The sequence below is a fragment of the Nannobrachium achirus genome (genome assembly GCF_963921795.1).
Source record: "Nannobrachium achirus genome assembly, chromosome: 5".
Classification (NCBI taxonomy): Eukaryota; Metazoa; Chordata; class Actinopteri; order Myctophiformes; family Myctophidae; genus Nannobrachium; species Nannobrachium achirus.
In genome coordinates this window covers 27786460-27799459 of record NC_137814.1, presented here as the reverse complement: position 1 = coordinate 27799459, position 13000 = coordinate 27786460, and the positions used below count along the sequence as shown (strand labels likewise).

Here is a 13000-nt window from a genome sequence, read left to right as displayed (position 1 = left end):
AGGGGGTCCTCGGTAATTTTCGGCAAAGAGCTTTGGTGTAGAGGGGAAAAAGAGCAGACTAAGTACAGAGTGAAAGGTCAGGTTTTTTACGTATTGACGGTTCAAGTGGTTAAATATATGAAAACACAAATTGACATGATTCCAAAATACACTGATGATTGTGCTGTCAAACAATGAAACGATATGGAATCTATGAACAGGTTGTGGGGGTCCCTACTTCATCTCTCTCTCTCAACTAAGGGGTCCTTGGCCTGAAAACGTTGAAGACCCCTGTTATAAGGGAAGAATGCTTTCACATGAATCTCTCACCTCACTACACAGGCAAAGAGAGAGGAAGAAGATAACAGAAAGCAAGGTGGAGGGCAGTCCCACCGCACCCCGGATCACTGCCATCCTGTCCTACTCCAAGGGCTTTGCTTGCTCTGCTGGGCCCGGCACTGTCTGTCTGTTTGAGAAGACGGAAGATAAGGACAACTACAGGAAGACCAGGGTGATCAGGGTAAATAAACATCTGTCTGTTTTATAATGAGGAATCAAGGACTACTTTAAGAAGATACTCATGGTTCAAATATTACTCAACTACAGGTGACAGTCTGTTGAGTCATTTTCTTTCTACTTGAGTTGAAGTAGGGACTGGAGTACAATGCTTTTTTTTTTAAATACCTCATGTATTCAAAAGTACAAATTACAAAGTGCATTTTCTTTTTAATATCAATGTGTTGTGTCCTTTCTAGGAATGTAGTGGAATCAAAAGTACAATATTCATTTTGAAATGTAGTGGAGTGAAAGTCATAAGCTTCCAAAAAAGCAAAGAAAAAAAGAATACAAGTTAAGTACAGATAGGGAGTTTATTTTTACTCAAGTAGGCCTACAGGCACCTTGTTACTCCCCACCACTGTGTGTCAGATCCCAGAAGACCCTTGCAGCAGTGAGCCGTGGCGTGCCGTGGACCAGATGGTGGCCACCATGTGCATCAGCCCCTCAGAGGAGACTCTGGCCATCAGCACAGAGCGAGGTCAGCTCTACAGCGTCACACTGTCCTCCGCCGAGATAAGCAAGGTAGAGACCTGCGACTGTCACTCGCTCTCCTCCTCTGCAAAATGGCTCTAGAATCTAGATCAGTGGTTCTCAACCTGTGGGTCGGGACCCTTTTTTTGGGGGGGGGGGGGTCCTCAGATTATTAACTTAATAATTGTTTTCTCACTCAACAGTAAACAAACCAACATAAAGTTTAAGTGTATAGGGTATATGCACATTTCTTAAAGGGATATTTCACTTAAAAAAAAAACTTTTGGTCATTTTATCGTCTAATGAGGCTTTTAAGAACACGCTGAACAGTTTTTAATTTGCTTGATTCAATATTTAGATATTTTATGTAAATGTTATCAGGCCCTCCATGCCCAAGGCCTCTCCCCATACACACCCATTGTGGGTGTTTTTAATTAATCTATCATGGTTAAACTGGAGTTTGAATTTACAATGGGTGTGTATGGGAAGCTGCCCTGGAGGAGGAGTGCCTGGTAACATTTACATCAAATAACTAAATATTGAATCAAGCAAATTAAAATCTGTTTTCATGGTGTTCATAAAAGCCTGATTAGACGATAAAATGACCAAAAGTGACAATTTAAGGACTTTTTAATACTTCTAAAATGACAATTGTCCAAAATGTCAAATATTAGAGGCAGAAATTGTGAAAATAGCTGATCTACATGCTCACAATGCCTCGCAAATAGAACCATGTTATACAAAATGTAATGCCTCAACTCTTCGTGCTCGTGGGGGTCCCCAGTTCAAATATGATTATTTTGGGGGTCCCGGTCTGAAAGGTTGAGAACCACTGCTCTAGATGATGTCACTGTCACTAGTCTAAACTAGACCCCCCTTTCAGTCATTCAGTCGGCTTCCCTCCCAACTCTTTCCACACATGTGTAGTGTTTACCATCCTTTTGTAAAATCCATAATTTCCCTCCGTCTTCAACCAGCTTCTGTTTTTTGTAAGAGCTGACTTCGCTACTCCTTAGCAAAGTGTCTCTTTAGCCAAGATTCAGCAAATTCTGTTTTTTAGTTTATTTGTTTACCTGACTTGCACCTGTGAACATTGTCCACTAGGGGGAGCAAGCGCATTTTGAGTTCCTGTCCCACTCCTTCCACTCCAAGCCCATCACTGGCTTGTCCATCTGTATCCGCAAACCCCTCATCGCCACCTGCTCCCTGGACCGCTCTGTGCGAATATGGAACTTTGAGACCAAGTAAGAACTGGCTCAAACTCCTTTTTGGTTCATTGGTATAGTGAACAGCGTTTCCCAAACAGCGGGTTGGGACACATTTGTGTCATGGCCCAATTTGTAAGGGTCACGTAAGGGGTTTATGCATATTTCCCTCAACTCTGAACATCTTTTGTAGATTAATCTGATTTCAGGTGTCAGATTTTCATCCATGCCCATCCAACCAAGTGTCATGTGACACATGTTATAGATATGTATTTTCTTGTCCATACCGTACGTACAGTGCATTTATTAACCACTTTCAACCTGACATCCCTATTTTGGGCAGGTCATTGTAAGCAAACATGTTCTCTTTTCACCCTCCAAAACATTGCAAAAACAGTGGATATACAAGCTCACAACTCGTTGTGTTGCGACGCGTTGTGAGCTTGTAGATCCACTATTTTTGCTATTTTTGAAATGAGGCTTAAGTGGTTTGCAACCCCCTATTTCCTTCCTCAAATTACGCATCAGAGGTGTGTTGTGGTCAGTGTGTTGGAGCTGCATAAATACAAATAGTTCCAGAAAGAGGCCTACAGTGTGTTGTATTTGTGGTCAGTGTGTTGGAGCTAGGGCATTCATGAATAGTGATTTTTAGTATTCGAATTATTCGACCTCAAAGTATTCGAATAGTCGAATATTCGACAGGACTGGCCAAACTGTCAAATATTAAGTAAGCAAGAGGCGAACATTGTGAAAATAGCAGATCTACATGCTCACAACGCCTCGCTTTGCGAGGCGTTGTGAGCATGTAGATCTGCTATTTTCATAATATTTATCTGTGGAACCGAGTCACATTAAATGTAATACCTACAATTCCAAGTGCTTGTCAGGGTGGGGGTCCCCAGTTCAAATATGTTTATTTTGGGGGTCACAGCCTAAAAAGGTTTGAGAAGCCCTGGTATAGAGCATTAACAAATTCATCCACCAGGGGCATTGACAACTCATTCTTATGACTTCCTATCTAGCCAAGCTTTATAAACTATATCTTTTTTAAAGAGAAAACAATAAAAATTAAAAATAAATAAGCGAATATTCTACTTCGGTGAACAACGTCGAATAGTGACTTTGATATTCGAACATTCGAATATTCGATTATTTGGTGAATGCCCTAGTTGGAGCTGCATAAATAGTTCCAGAAAGAGGCCTACAGTGTGTTGTGTTTGTGCTCAGTGTGTTGGAGCTGTATAAAGAGTTCCAGGAGGAGGCGTACAGCGTGGCTATGCACCCCAGCGGCCTGCACATCCTGGTGGGCTTCTCTGACAAGCTCAGGCTGATGAACCTCCTCATCGATGACATCCACCCCTTCAAGGAGTTCACGGTGCGCGGCTGTCGAGAGGTGAGTGTGTAACGCTGGAATCTCACTCACTGCAGCTGCGCAGCAGAGGGCTAGTGTTTGTGTACAGTAGCTTGTCACTCACGCTGCCCAAGGGAGAGAGAGAGGGCCTGAGTGAAGCATGTCCCTGTTGGGGGTCATGCCTATGTTCCCTCAGCCCCATGTTAGGTTTTTGGGTTAGGTTTAGGCATAGTTTTACTGAGGTTAGCGTCAGGGTTTGGATTAGGTTAAGGCATAGTGGTTAACATTCTCCAGGTTAGCATTCACCAGCGTCGGCAGGTTAGCATTTCACCAGGTTAACATTCACCCGTGTGGCTGAGGGAACATAGGGCTGATGGAACTTGAGCATGGTCCCGTTTGTTGCTATGTTGCTTATTTCTAACTTAAAATGTTTTCAAATACATACAGTATCTTAGTGTGCTGAGTTTGTTTGTAGTTTATGTTAAATCCACCGGGCTGGTCCTCCCTTAAGCCTTTTTTTTTTTTTTTTTTAACTTATTTGTATTCTTTTACTTAATTTCTATTTGCAGCTTGACACATGTACATCATTCACAGGGTCAACATTTTTACATCATTTTGATTATCACATTTCAGTCCATATTAAACATTTGTGGTGTCATTCTGTTGGGTTATAAATTCAGTCCATTTCTCAAGGAACAGTTCTTCTTGTATCCCGAGTGTATATGTAAATCTCTGCATCACATATATTCCCTCCACAATGCACAGCTCACAAGTTGGAGGGTCACTTTTATACCACCACAATCGTGTTATTGCTTTTTTACATGTCCCTCAAGCCCATTTTAATATAGGATAGGATGAGAAAACATAGTTTACATTGCCAACACTCTTTGTGGTTTGTCCATCTCTCCTCCAGTGTGCTTTTAGTCATGGTGGTCACATGTTTGCTGCTGTCAATGGAAACATCATCCACATCTACTCTGTCACCACCTTCATGAACGTCCTGAATCTGAAGGGACACAATGGGAAGGTGAGCATTCAAATGTATACTGTGGCGTACGGGAGGCAAGAGACCAGTCAAAGTTCAAAGGTTAACCCGTTTTATACAGCATTTATTTAGAAAAAGGGAGAACAGCATAAATCAACTTAAATGTACTTCAGTCAACAAAGTTCACAGGGGTAGGCAACAGTCTCTGGGCTGGGCGGTGCCAGGAGGCACAGAAGGGGGGTGAGTACTTGGGGCCGGCTACTCGGATACCTAGGGGCTACTCGGATACTCAGGTAGGGCGCCCGTCCTCCAGGAGGGGCGGTAGGAGCTGCACAAGGTGAGTAATCGGATACTTCAGGCAGGTGAGTACATCAGGTAGGTATCGGGCACTTTAGCAGGTAGGGCCAGGTGAGTACTTAGGCAAGGTGAGTAATCAGGTACTTTAGCAGGTAGGGCCAGGTGAGTGTTCAAACAGGTAGGTATTCGAGTACTTTAGCAGGTAGGGCCAGGTAAGTATTCAAACAGGTAGGTATTCGAGTACTTTAGCAGGTAGGGCCAGGTAAGTATTCAAACAGGTAGGTATTCGAGTACTTTGGCAGGTATGGCCAGGTAAGTACTCAGACAGGTAAGTAATCAGGTACTTTAGCAGGTATGGCCAGGGGAGTACTCAAACAGGTAGGTAATCGAATACTTTAGCAGATAAGGCCAGGTGAGTGCTCAGACAGGTAGGTAATCGAATACTTTAGCAGATAAGGCCAGGTAAGTACTTTTACTCAGCTCGGGTATGGGAGCCCAGGCAGGCCGTTGCCTCTTCAGCTCAAAGGTAAGGGGGAGTACTTATACTCAACATAGGTTCTTCCTTTTCAGGGAATTTAAGAGTCCATTCTCATGCCATCATCATCATCATTATTATCATCAAGCAAGCATGCCAATCCAAACATGCCAGGCCAGGCTTTGGGTTTGGAGCAGGGCAGCCATTCGGCCTGAGAATTAGAGAAACCAACATTACTATAAAATACTTAACTACACCAATGACTGAAAGGAATTGAGGGTGGCTGAGAGGCTCTTACCGCAAAGCTGTGTTCCCGCTGCACAGAAGGAGGAGAGGAGAGGAGAACTGAAGCCTAGCACCCCAGGGAGCCTACTTATGTGTTTGGGGTAGGGCACTCACAGGTGCCCTCTGATTACACTGATGAGCCAAGTTCATTGGCAAGCACCGCCCTTCAGTGACACAGCTCCAGGGCGGGTGCGGCTTCCTCTGGGTGCCTCTGCCTCCTCTCCACTTCTCCTCTGCGCAACACAACTTATAAAAAGAGCGGTTAGAGACCGAGACGCCACAATACATAATGTAGAATCTGCCAAGCTGTAAGCCCTGCTGTATATCAGGGGTATTCAACGTTTTCAGGCCAAGGACCCCTTAGTTGAGAGAGAGATGAAGCAGGGACCCCCACAACCTTTTCATAGATTCCATATAGTTTCATCGTTTGACAGCACATATCAGTGTATTTTGGATTCATGTCAATTTGTGTTTTCAGATATTTAACCACTTGAACCGTCAATACTTAATACACTTGACCTTTCACTCTGTACTTAGTCTTCTCTTTTTCCCCTCTACACCAAACCCGTAAATAGCCGATCTACAAGCTCACAACGCCTTGCGCTGCTTTTTGACGATTTTGAATTCCGGACTTTTACTGGTAACAGAGTTTTTTTCCATTGCAGTATTGATACTTTTACTTAAGCAAAAAAAAGCAAGCTGCAAGCTATCAAACAGTGCCACTGAGCTCAGGTATTTGGCCGCAGAGGTGTCAATTGGGTATGGCAAGCTGCCATAGCTGCCATACCTTGGCTACAGGGGAGAAGAAACATTTTTTAATTCTTAAAATAAATTCATCATGCCTGTTGCTAAGGTATGGCAACATGACTGTAAGACACCATGTCGCCATACCTTAGCTTTTGCTGAACTGACACCACTGTCTGGCCGGCAGGTGCGGTCTGTGGTGTGGAGCCTGGACGACAGCCGCCTGGTGTCGTGCGGCATGGACGGCGCGGTGTACGAGTGGAACACCCTGAGCGGCAAGCGGGAGTCGGAGAGCGTCCTCAAGACCTGCAGCTACACCGGCGTGGCCTTGTCCTCGGACGCCAAGAGCATCTTCGCCGTGGGGACAGACCTCACCCTGAAGGAGATCCACGACTGTCAGGTGGGGCCGAGCGAGGATGTCCCTTATCTGTCCCTTGTTTAGTGTTACTGAAGAGGCTTTACCTCTCCAATGTCATTCAGAATGCTTCCTGATTAGTGTTCATTAAACACTTCTATACTTTGTCCTATCGCGAAAAAAGTGCAGAAAAAAGCGCCTTATTTTAGAAATTCTGGATTTTACGGTGTTCAGTCCTAGCCTGGTTAATAAACCAGACTGCACAACACCACCCCCTGTTGGTAGTGGTGCACGCAGTGAGGAATTAGTATGAGCAACGCCAGGCTAGTTCAGTCCCTCTCTATTAGAGAGGAACTCAAGCTGAAGTTCATTTCATTGACCATACATTTTAAAAAAAAGTAAGTCTCTTGCATACATAGAGAGGCGACAGGTGCTTTGAGGTGAAGACCAAACAATGGTCTAGCAAACTGACAAAATGACACAGTTCCACTCTTCTCCCTTCTCCAGATAGTGAGGGAGGTTCCTGGGGACGAGGTTGCCCACACCACCATCACCATGTCCCGCTCCGGCAGGGCCATCTTCACAGGGACCTCCAGCGGCACCGTCAGGGCCATCAAGAACCCCGTACCTCTCCAGAAGAGCTGGGTGGAGTACCAGGCCCACTGTGGTCCCATTACCAAGGTGGAACTATTAAGACATTCAATGCCCAAAATTGTTGTTTGTGGTTGTTTAGTATCTGCACAGTAAAATCCTCAGTGTTCATTTAAAGTCACGCTCCCTTCATAAAACTCTAATTCAAATTTTTCCACAAATGAATTACCTACTTCATCATACTAAAGCGTCACACAAAAGCATCAAAAGTACGGCTCGGAACGCGTCTCGAAACAAGGCTTAAATGCAGCACGAAGCTGCTTTAGCTATTTTTGAATGTGAATCCTGAAAGGCTTTGGACATATGAGGTTTTCATCCGACAGAGACAATATTCTTATACTGTATTGTATGGCCAAGTGTGAGTACACACGTACAGTACACACGCTTGTCAAACAGCTGCATGAACCATGGTGTGGTTTGTGCCGGGTGTATTTAATTTTTGTGTCCCCAGATGGCGATCACATTTGACGACCAGTTCCTTCTCACGGCGTCTGAAGACGGCTGCCTGCTGGTGTGGAAGATCATGGACAAGGAGGCTCGCAGCCTGCGGAGAGACAAGGAGCTTGTCTACACCGAGGAGATCCTCATCACTAAGTCTGACCTGGAGGAGAAGGTGTGTCTGTCTGTCTGTCTGTCTGTCTGTCTGTCTGTCTGTTTTGACTTGGAGACTTTTGGAAAATGTTCCCCCCAGAATAGGCATTCTGGGATTCGGGAGTCTCTCTCCATTCCGACATGTCGCCACTCCGAAATTGACTTCTTATTGTCGGAGTGGCGACACTCCCATAGGGGTTAAGTTTAGGGTTAGGGTTAGAGATAGGGTTAGTGTCGGAATGGAGACATGTCGGAAAGGAGACGTGTCGGAGTGGCGGGATGTAACCCTGGGATTCAAGTGGTTAACTCAAAGATGGGCAGTTATTTTTTCCATGGAGCCACATGAACAACAGAAAATATTGTGGAGGGCCGGACAAAAGGGCAGTGCTCCCCGCAAACTAAACACACAGCTTTACCTCCGACTTCAGTAAATAAATACTTAGCCGTCCAATTTTTGTTGAAAACCAGGCATTCGGCATCGACTTTTCTTTTTTTTACCCATTTTTGATGGGTAAGGTAAGGCAGGTCGTCTTGACTTGTGACCAGTCTGACCACCTGCTTGTTATTGAGACAACATCCAATGATCACGCACACGTGCTGATGTACGCATTGCGTCCATATGTACGTGAATAAAAGCAATGCAGCTTTAGTCCATGCATGAGGTAAAATTAAAGAAATGTGTTTTTTTGTAATTTGCCATTAACCCTACACAGGCCGGTCAGAGTGAACCAAAGGGCCGCATATGTTTACTGCTGGATTCGTCTTGTTGAAATGAACTCCTCCATCTGTCTGTCTGTCTGTAACTCTGCCAGAACCAAAACATGCTGGAGTTGAAAACGCGTGTGGAGGAGCTGAGGATGGAGAATGAGTACCAGCTACGCCTGAAGGACATGAACCACAAGGAGAAGATCAAGGAACTTTCCGAGAAGTTCATCCAGGAGATTGAGTTGCTCAAGGCCAAGAATCAGGTGCACTGAGCTTGTAGATTGGTGTTTTTGCCAAAGATTGATCTAGAGGGGGAAAAGGAGGTGGCCTAGTATAGATCCATCGGAGACTCCAGTCAACAAAGTATAGGGTTTAAGTGGTTAGCAACATAGAAAACGCTTTCATTTTTTTGCGTGACTGTTGTACAATGACGTACAGTATAAAGTAATGCAATCTAAGAAGTAGTGCAGAAGTCGTTAATCAGACTAATCAATTTGGTAATTTATAAAAATCTATTTGAAATTGTTGTGTTGATTCATTCATGAATAGAATCATTCAAAAAAGTGCTACAAATTATGTCCAGAATGAAATGCTAGAATGAAAAGCATTCATTAGCATTAGCATTCACTATTCTGATGAATAGAGATCATTAAAAGCATTCAAGTGCGGCCGGCGAACCAATAGCTGAGACGGTGAGATCCTGGTTCAATTCCTGAACCAACTGTAGGTCACTCCCCTGCTCTCTCCCTGTTTTCTGTGTCTCGAATTGAATGATCGAATAAAGGCAGAAAATCTCCCCCAAAAAATATAAAAGCATTCTTTTGTAATTATTATTTTTTTCACTCTAGTCCCTGAAGACTGAGAGGGAAAAGCAGGAGCTCACACACGAGGAAGCCCTCGAAGACCTAATGGAGAAACGCTCAAGAGAGATGCGGGATTTAGGCAAGAGAAACCTTTTTTGCACTCAAATAATTTGTACAGCTTGAGAATAAAAAGTAAACACTTTTATTTCACGTACAGTATATCATGTTTCAAGCAGAACAAAAGAAATGGCCAAAGAAATGTGTGAAAATGCTAACTTACAATACATTTTCATGAATATATCTTATTTTTATATATTTCAAAACGTACCCCTCTTAAAGGAGTAGTTCACCCCCAAAATTACTTTTTTTTCCTATTGATTACTCACGCCATGGAGACTTGAGTTCAATAATATTTTTTGTTTTTTGCCGCATTCCTAAGACAAAAAATGTATTACAATAAATCTACCCCCATTGATTCCGGATGGGGACCCAAATGCATCCAGAATCAATGGAGGTAAATTTACTATAATATCATTTTTGTCTTGACAAATAAAAAAAAACTCAAGTCTCCATGGCGTGAGTAATCAATAGAAAAAAGGTCAGATCTTCTACTTTTGAACATGTTTGAAAATGTTTGAATAGTTTATTTATTTTAAACAAATTTTCAACGCTGTCAGTTGGGGGTCCGTGCCAAATATACTGCATATCAAATTTGGTGTGGTTACCTTGACACATGAAAAAGTTTGAGAACCCCTGCTCTATACCTGTATGTATCTGCCCCTCGACGCGTGTCTTTTTTTAGAGACATCCAACGACCAGAAGCTCCTGCTGGAGTATGAGAAGAGCCACGAGCTGCGGCAGAAGAGCCAGCAGATGCAGGAGGACTACCAGAGGCAGCTGGCAGCCATGGCAGAGAGCCGGGAGCGCTCCCTGGAGGAGCTGACGCTGTTCTACCAGGCCAGGCTGCAGGACAAAGAGCTGCTCCTGGGACAGGTGGGTCTGTGTGTGAGGCATGATGGCGATATGAAGCCAGCCGCATTGTGCCAAACCCCACCCTGCCAGCGTGTTTGGCTGAAGTCCCTTTGAGCCGCATTCGGATGCAGAAGCAGTCCCCAGGACAATGTTTACTATTCTGTCCCCCAGCATATGTAACTCGAACGGCGCTGAGTCGGCTCATGCGACCATCGCACTGCTCGGCCCGACGACTCGCTCGCTACTGCTCGCTCAGCGGGGCCTCACAGCGCTCTAGGTGGCCTGATATGGCGCGCCTCCGTCATGGATAATAATTATACTTTATCGGCACAAAAAAAAGTTCGCCGCGGTGGCGAAAAAAAGTGGCACAAGCAGGATGCGAACCTGTTGATGCATGGATAGGGAGTCGAGACACTAGTCCACTAGGCCATTACTAGGAGCATTCGGTCTGTATTAGTAGGGGACGAAAAGCCTCAAGTAGGGGAGGGGTCTCGCGTGGTGTCATTCAAAGCGACGCCAGCCAATCACAGCATGTCTTTTCCGGGACTAGGCATAATGCAGCTCTCTTTCGCTATTATGCGTGTGTGAGCTGGAATGCCAGTGGTGGAACAAGTACTCAGATTCTTAACCTAAAGCCACTCATTTTCAACATTGAACTATGTCATTAGTCATTATGTCATTAGAGTTGTTGTGTGGATTGGAAATAAGAAAAAAGTCCCCCCTTCCATGTTGCCTAGAACTGGAGTATTGATTGTGGGGTTGTGTGATCAATGAAGATGTACTCTTTGGCTTACAGAGTACATCTTCATTTTCACTGATCACATGACCCCACAATCAATCTTCCAGCTCTAGGCAACACAGAAGGGGGGGGACCTTTTTCTTCTAAGTAAAGGTATATTATAAAATAATAAAATTAGATGAATCTATCATGCTTAAAATTGAGTTTGAAGTTACAATGGGTTTGTAATAGGCGTGTCTGATAAAATGAATATAAAATATCAAAATACTGAATCAAGCAATTTAAAAACTGTCCGGGGTGTTCACATAAGCCAGAGTAGACTATAAAATGACAAAAAGTTTTTTTTTGAAAGGGAAATATGACTTTAAAGGGGCTACACCATGCATAAAAAAAATTATATATATATATATATATATATATATATATATATATATATATATATATATATATATATATATATATATATATACAGTCAATATAAGCCCATAATACAGGTTTAAAATTACAAAAAAATCCCTGAAATGAAGATGAAAGACTGAGTGTAAGAAAAACTATTTTAAATTCATGGTGTTTCCCCTTTAAAGTGTTAGTACTTGGTTCCTTTCCACCACTGATCGGCTGTCTCTGTTTGTCCTGAGCAGGGCCAGGACGAGGCCAGGCAGCAGACGCGCGAGTTTGAGGAGATCAAGAAGCAGACGGAGGAGGACGCCGACCGGGAGATCCACGACATGCGCGTGGCGTACGAGAAGAGGCTCCACGCCGAGGAGGAGGCCAACCTGAACCTCCGCGGAGAGAAGGGCATCATTACCAAAAAGGTGATGATGAAATCAGGGAGAATGTTAGAGAGGCAGGGGCTGACATTTCTAAAAGGGCCTTTTGGTGAAAATATCGAAAATAGCAGATTCAGCTTGGCAGATTCAGCTTGGAGGTCGGCTATTTTCGATGCTTGATTTCTACACAAAGAGGGCAATTCTTTCAACATAGGATGCTGCATTCAAGTTCAAGAGAGTTTGGACAAGGCAATTCTCTTGAATGCTGCCTTCAGGTATGGCATGGAAAGAGGGCATTTGCATTTCTTTCACCACAGTAAAAAACGCATCCATGTTCTGGAGAGGGAGAAGACGCCCTAAGGGCGAGAAGGGCGAGGTCGCGCTGAGATCACATGAGACTGGCACAATATGTCCATATTTGGGCATTCGCAGATATGGGCCTAATATTGATGACATCAGTGATCTCCATATATGGGCATTAAAGGGACAAGGACAGCCATATATTGGGCGTGACATGGGCTTAATATTGATTACATCAGAGATCTCCATATATGGGCATACAAGCGACAAGGACGGCCATATATGGAGTGTGACATGAGGCGAGACTGGCATAGTTTTGATACTAACCGCTCTCTACGGTCGCAAAAAATGAATTAAGAAGTGAACATAGCCGATCTACAAGCTCACAACGCGGCAACGTCTAATGTCTCTTTTGGGTCTCGACCTGGAAAGTTTGGGAACCACTGTTCTAGAGGGTTTAAGTGAATATTTAAGCACAACAACATTTTACAACTGCTGTTTTCACTTAATAACGTTTTGGGGGAAAACCTATTGAATTTGTGAAAGTGGTTAAATATTGCTTTTGTCAGCTTTATGTTGTTGGTACGTTTGTGTTTTCGGGGTTCACAGAAGAAATGAAATGGCTGAGTGAGTTTTTTGACATTTTGAACTCAACTAGAAAATACTGTTCCTGAAGAAACAGTGTGGCTCGCTGTGTTGTGTTGATAGTGAAGATTAAAGTAAATTGAAGTAATCAGTCATTGACATGGAGTATATTGGAAACC

The 13000-nt window shown here is 43.7% G+C and overlaps 1 protein-coding gene across 1 annotated transcript in view; it reads left to right on the top strand.

Moving 5' to 3' along the window:
- The window catches only part of cfap57 (cilia and flagella associated protein 57), a gene marked incomplete at both ends in the record, with an annotated part of 38426 nt that overhangs the window by 2601 nt on the left and 22825 nt on the right, over positions 1–13000 (top strand). The window contains 12 exons of the mRNA XM_080725683.1: positions 322–499; positions 907–1059; positions 2113–2252; positions 3441–3606; positions 4478–4591; positions 6538–6750; positions 7213–7386; positions 7808–7969; positions 8760–8915; positions 9501–9594; positions 10258–10448; positions 11808–11981. Coding sequence (XP_080581809.1) covers positions 322–499; positions 907–1059; positions 2113–2252; positions 3441–3606; positions 4478–4591; positions 6538–6750; positions 7213–7386; positions 7808–7969; positions 8760–8915; positions 9501–9594; positions 10258–10448; positions 11808–11981 — 1915 coding nt within the window. The remainder of the gene's footprint in view (positions 1–321; positions 500–906; positions 1060–2112; positions 2253–3440; positions 3607–4477; positions 4592–6537; positions 6751–7212; positions 7387–7807; positions 7970–8759; positions 8916–9500; positions 9595–10257; positions 10449–11807; positions 11982–13000) is intronic.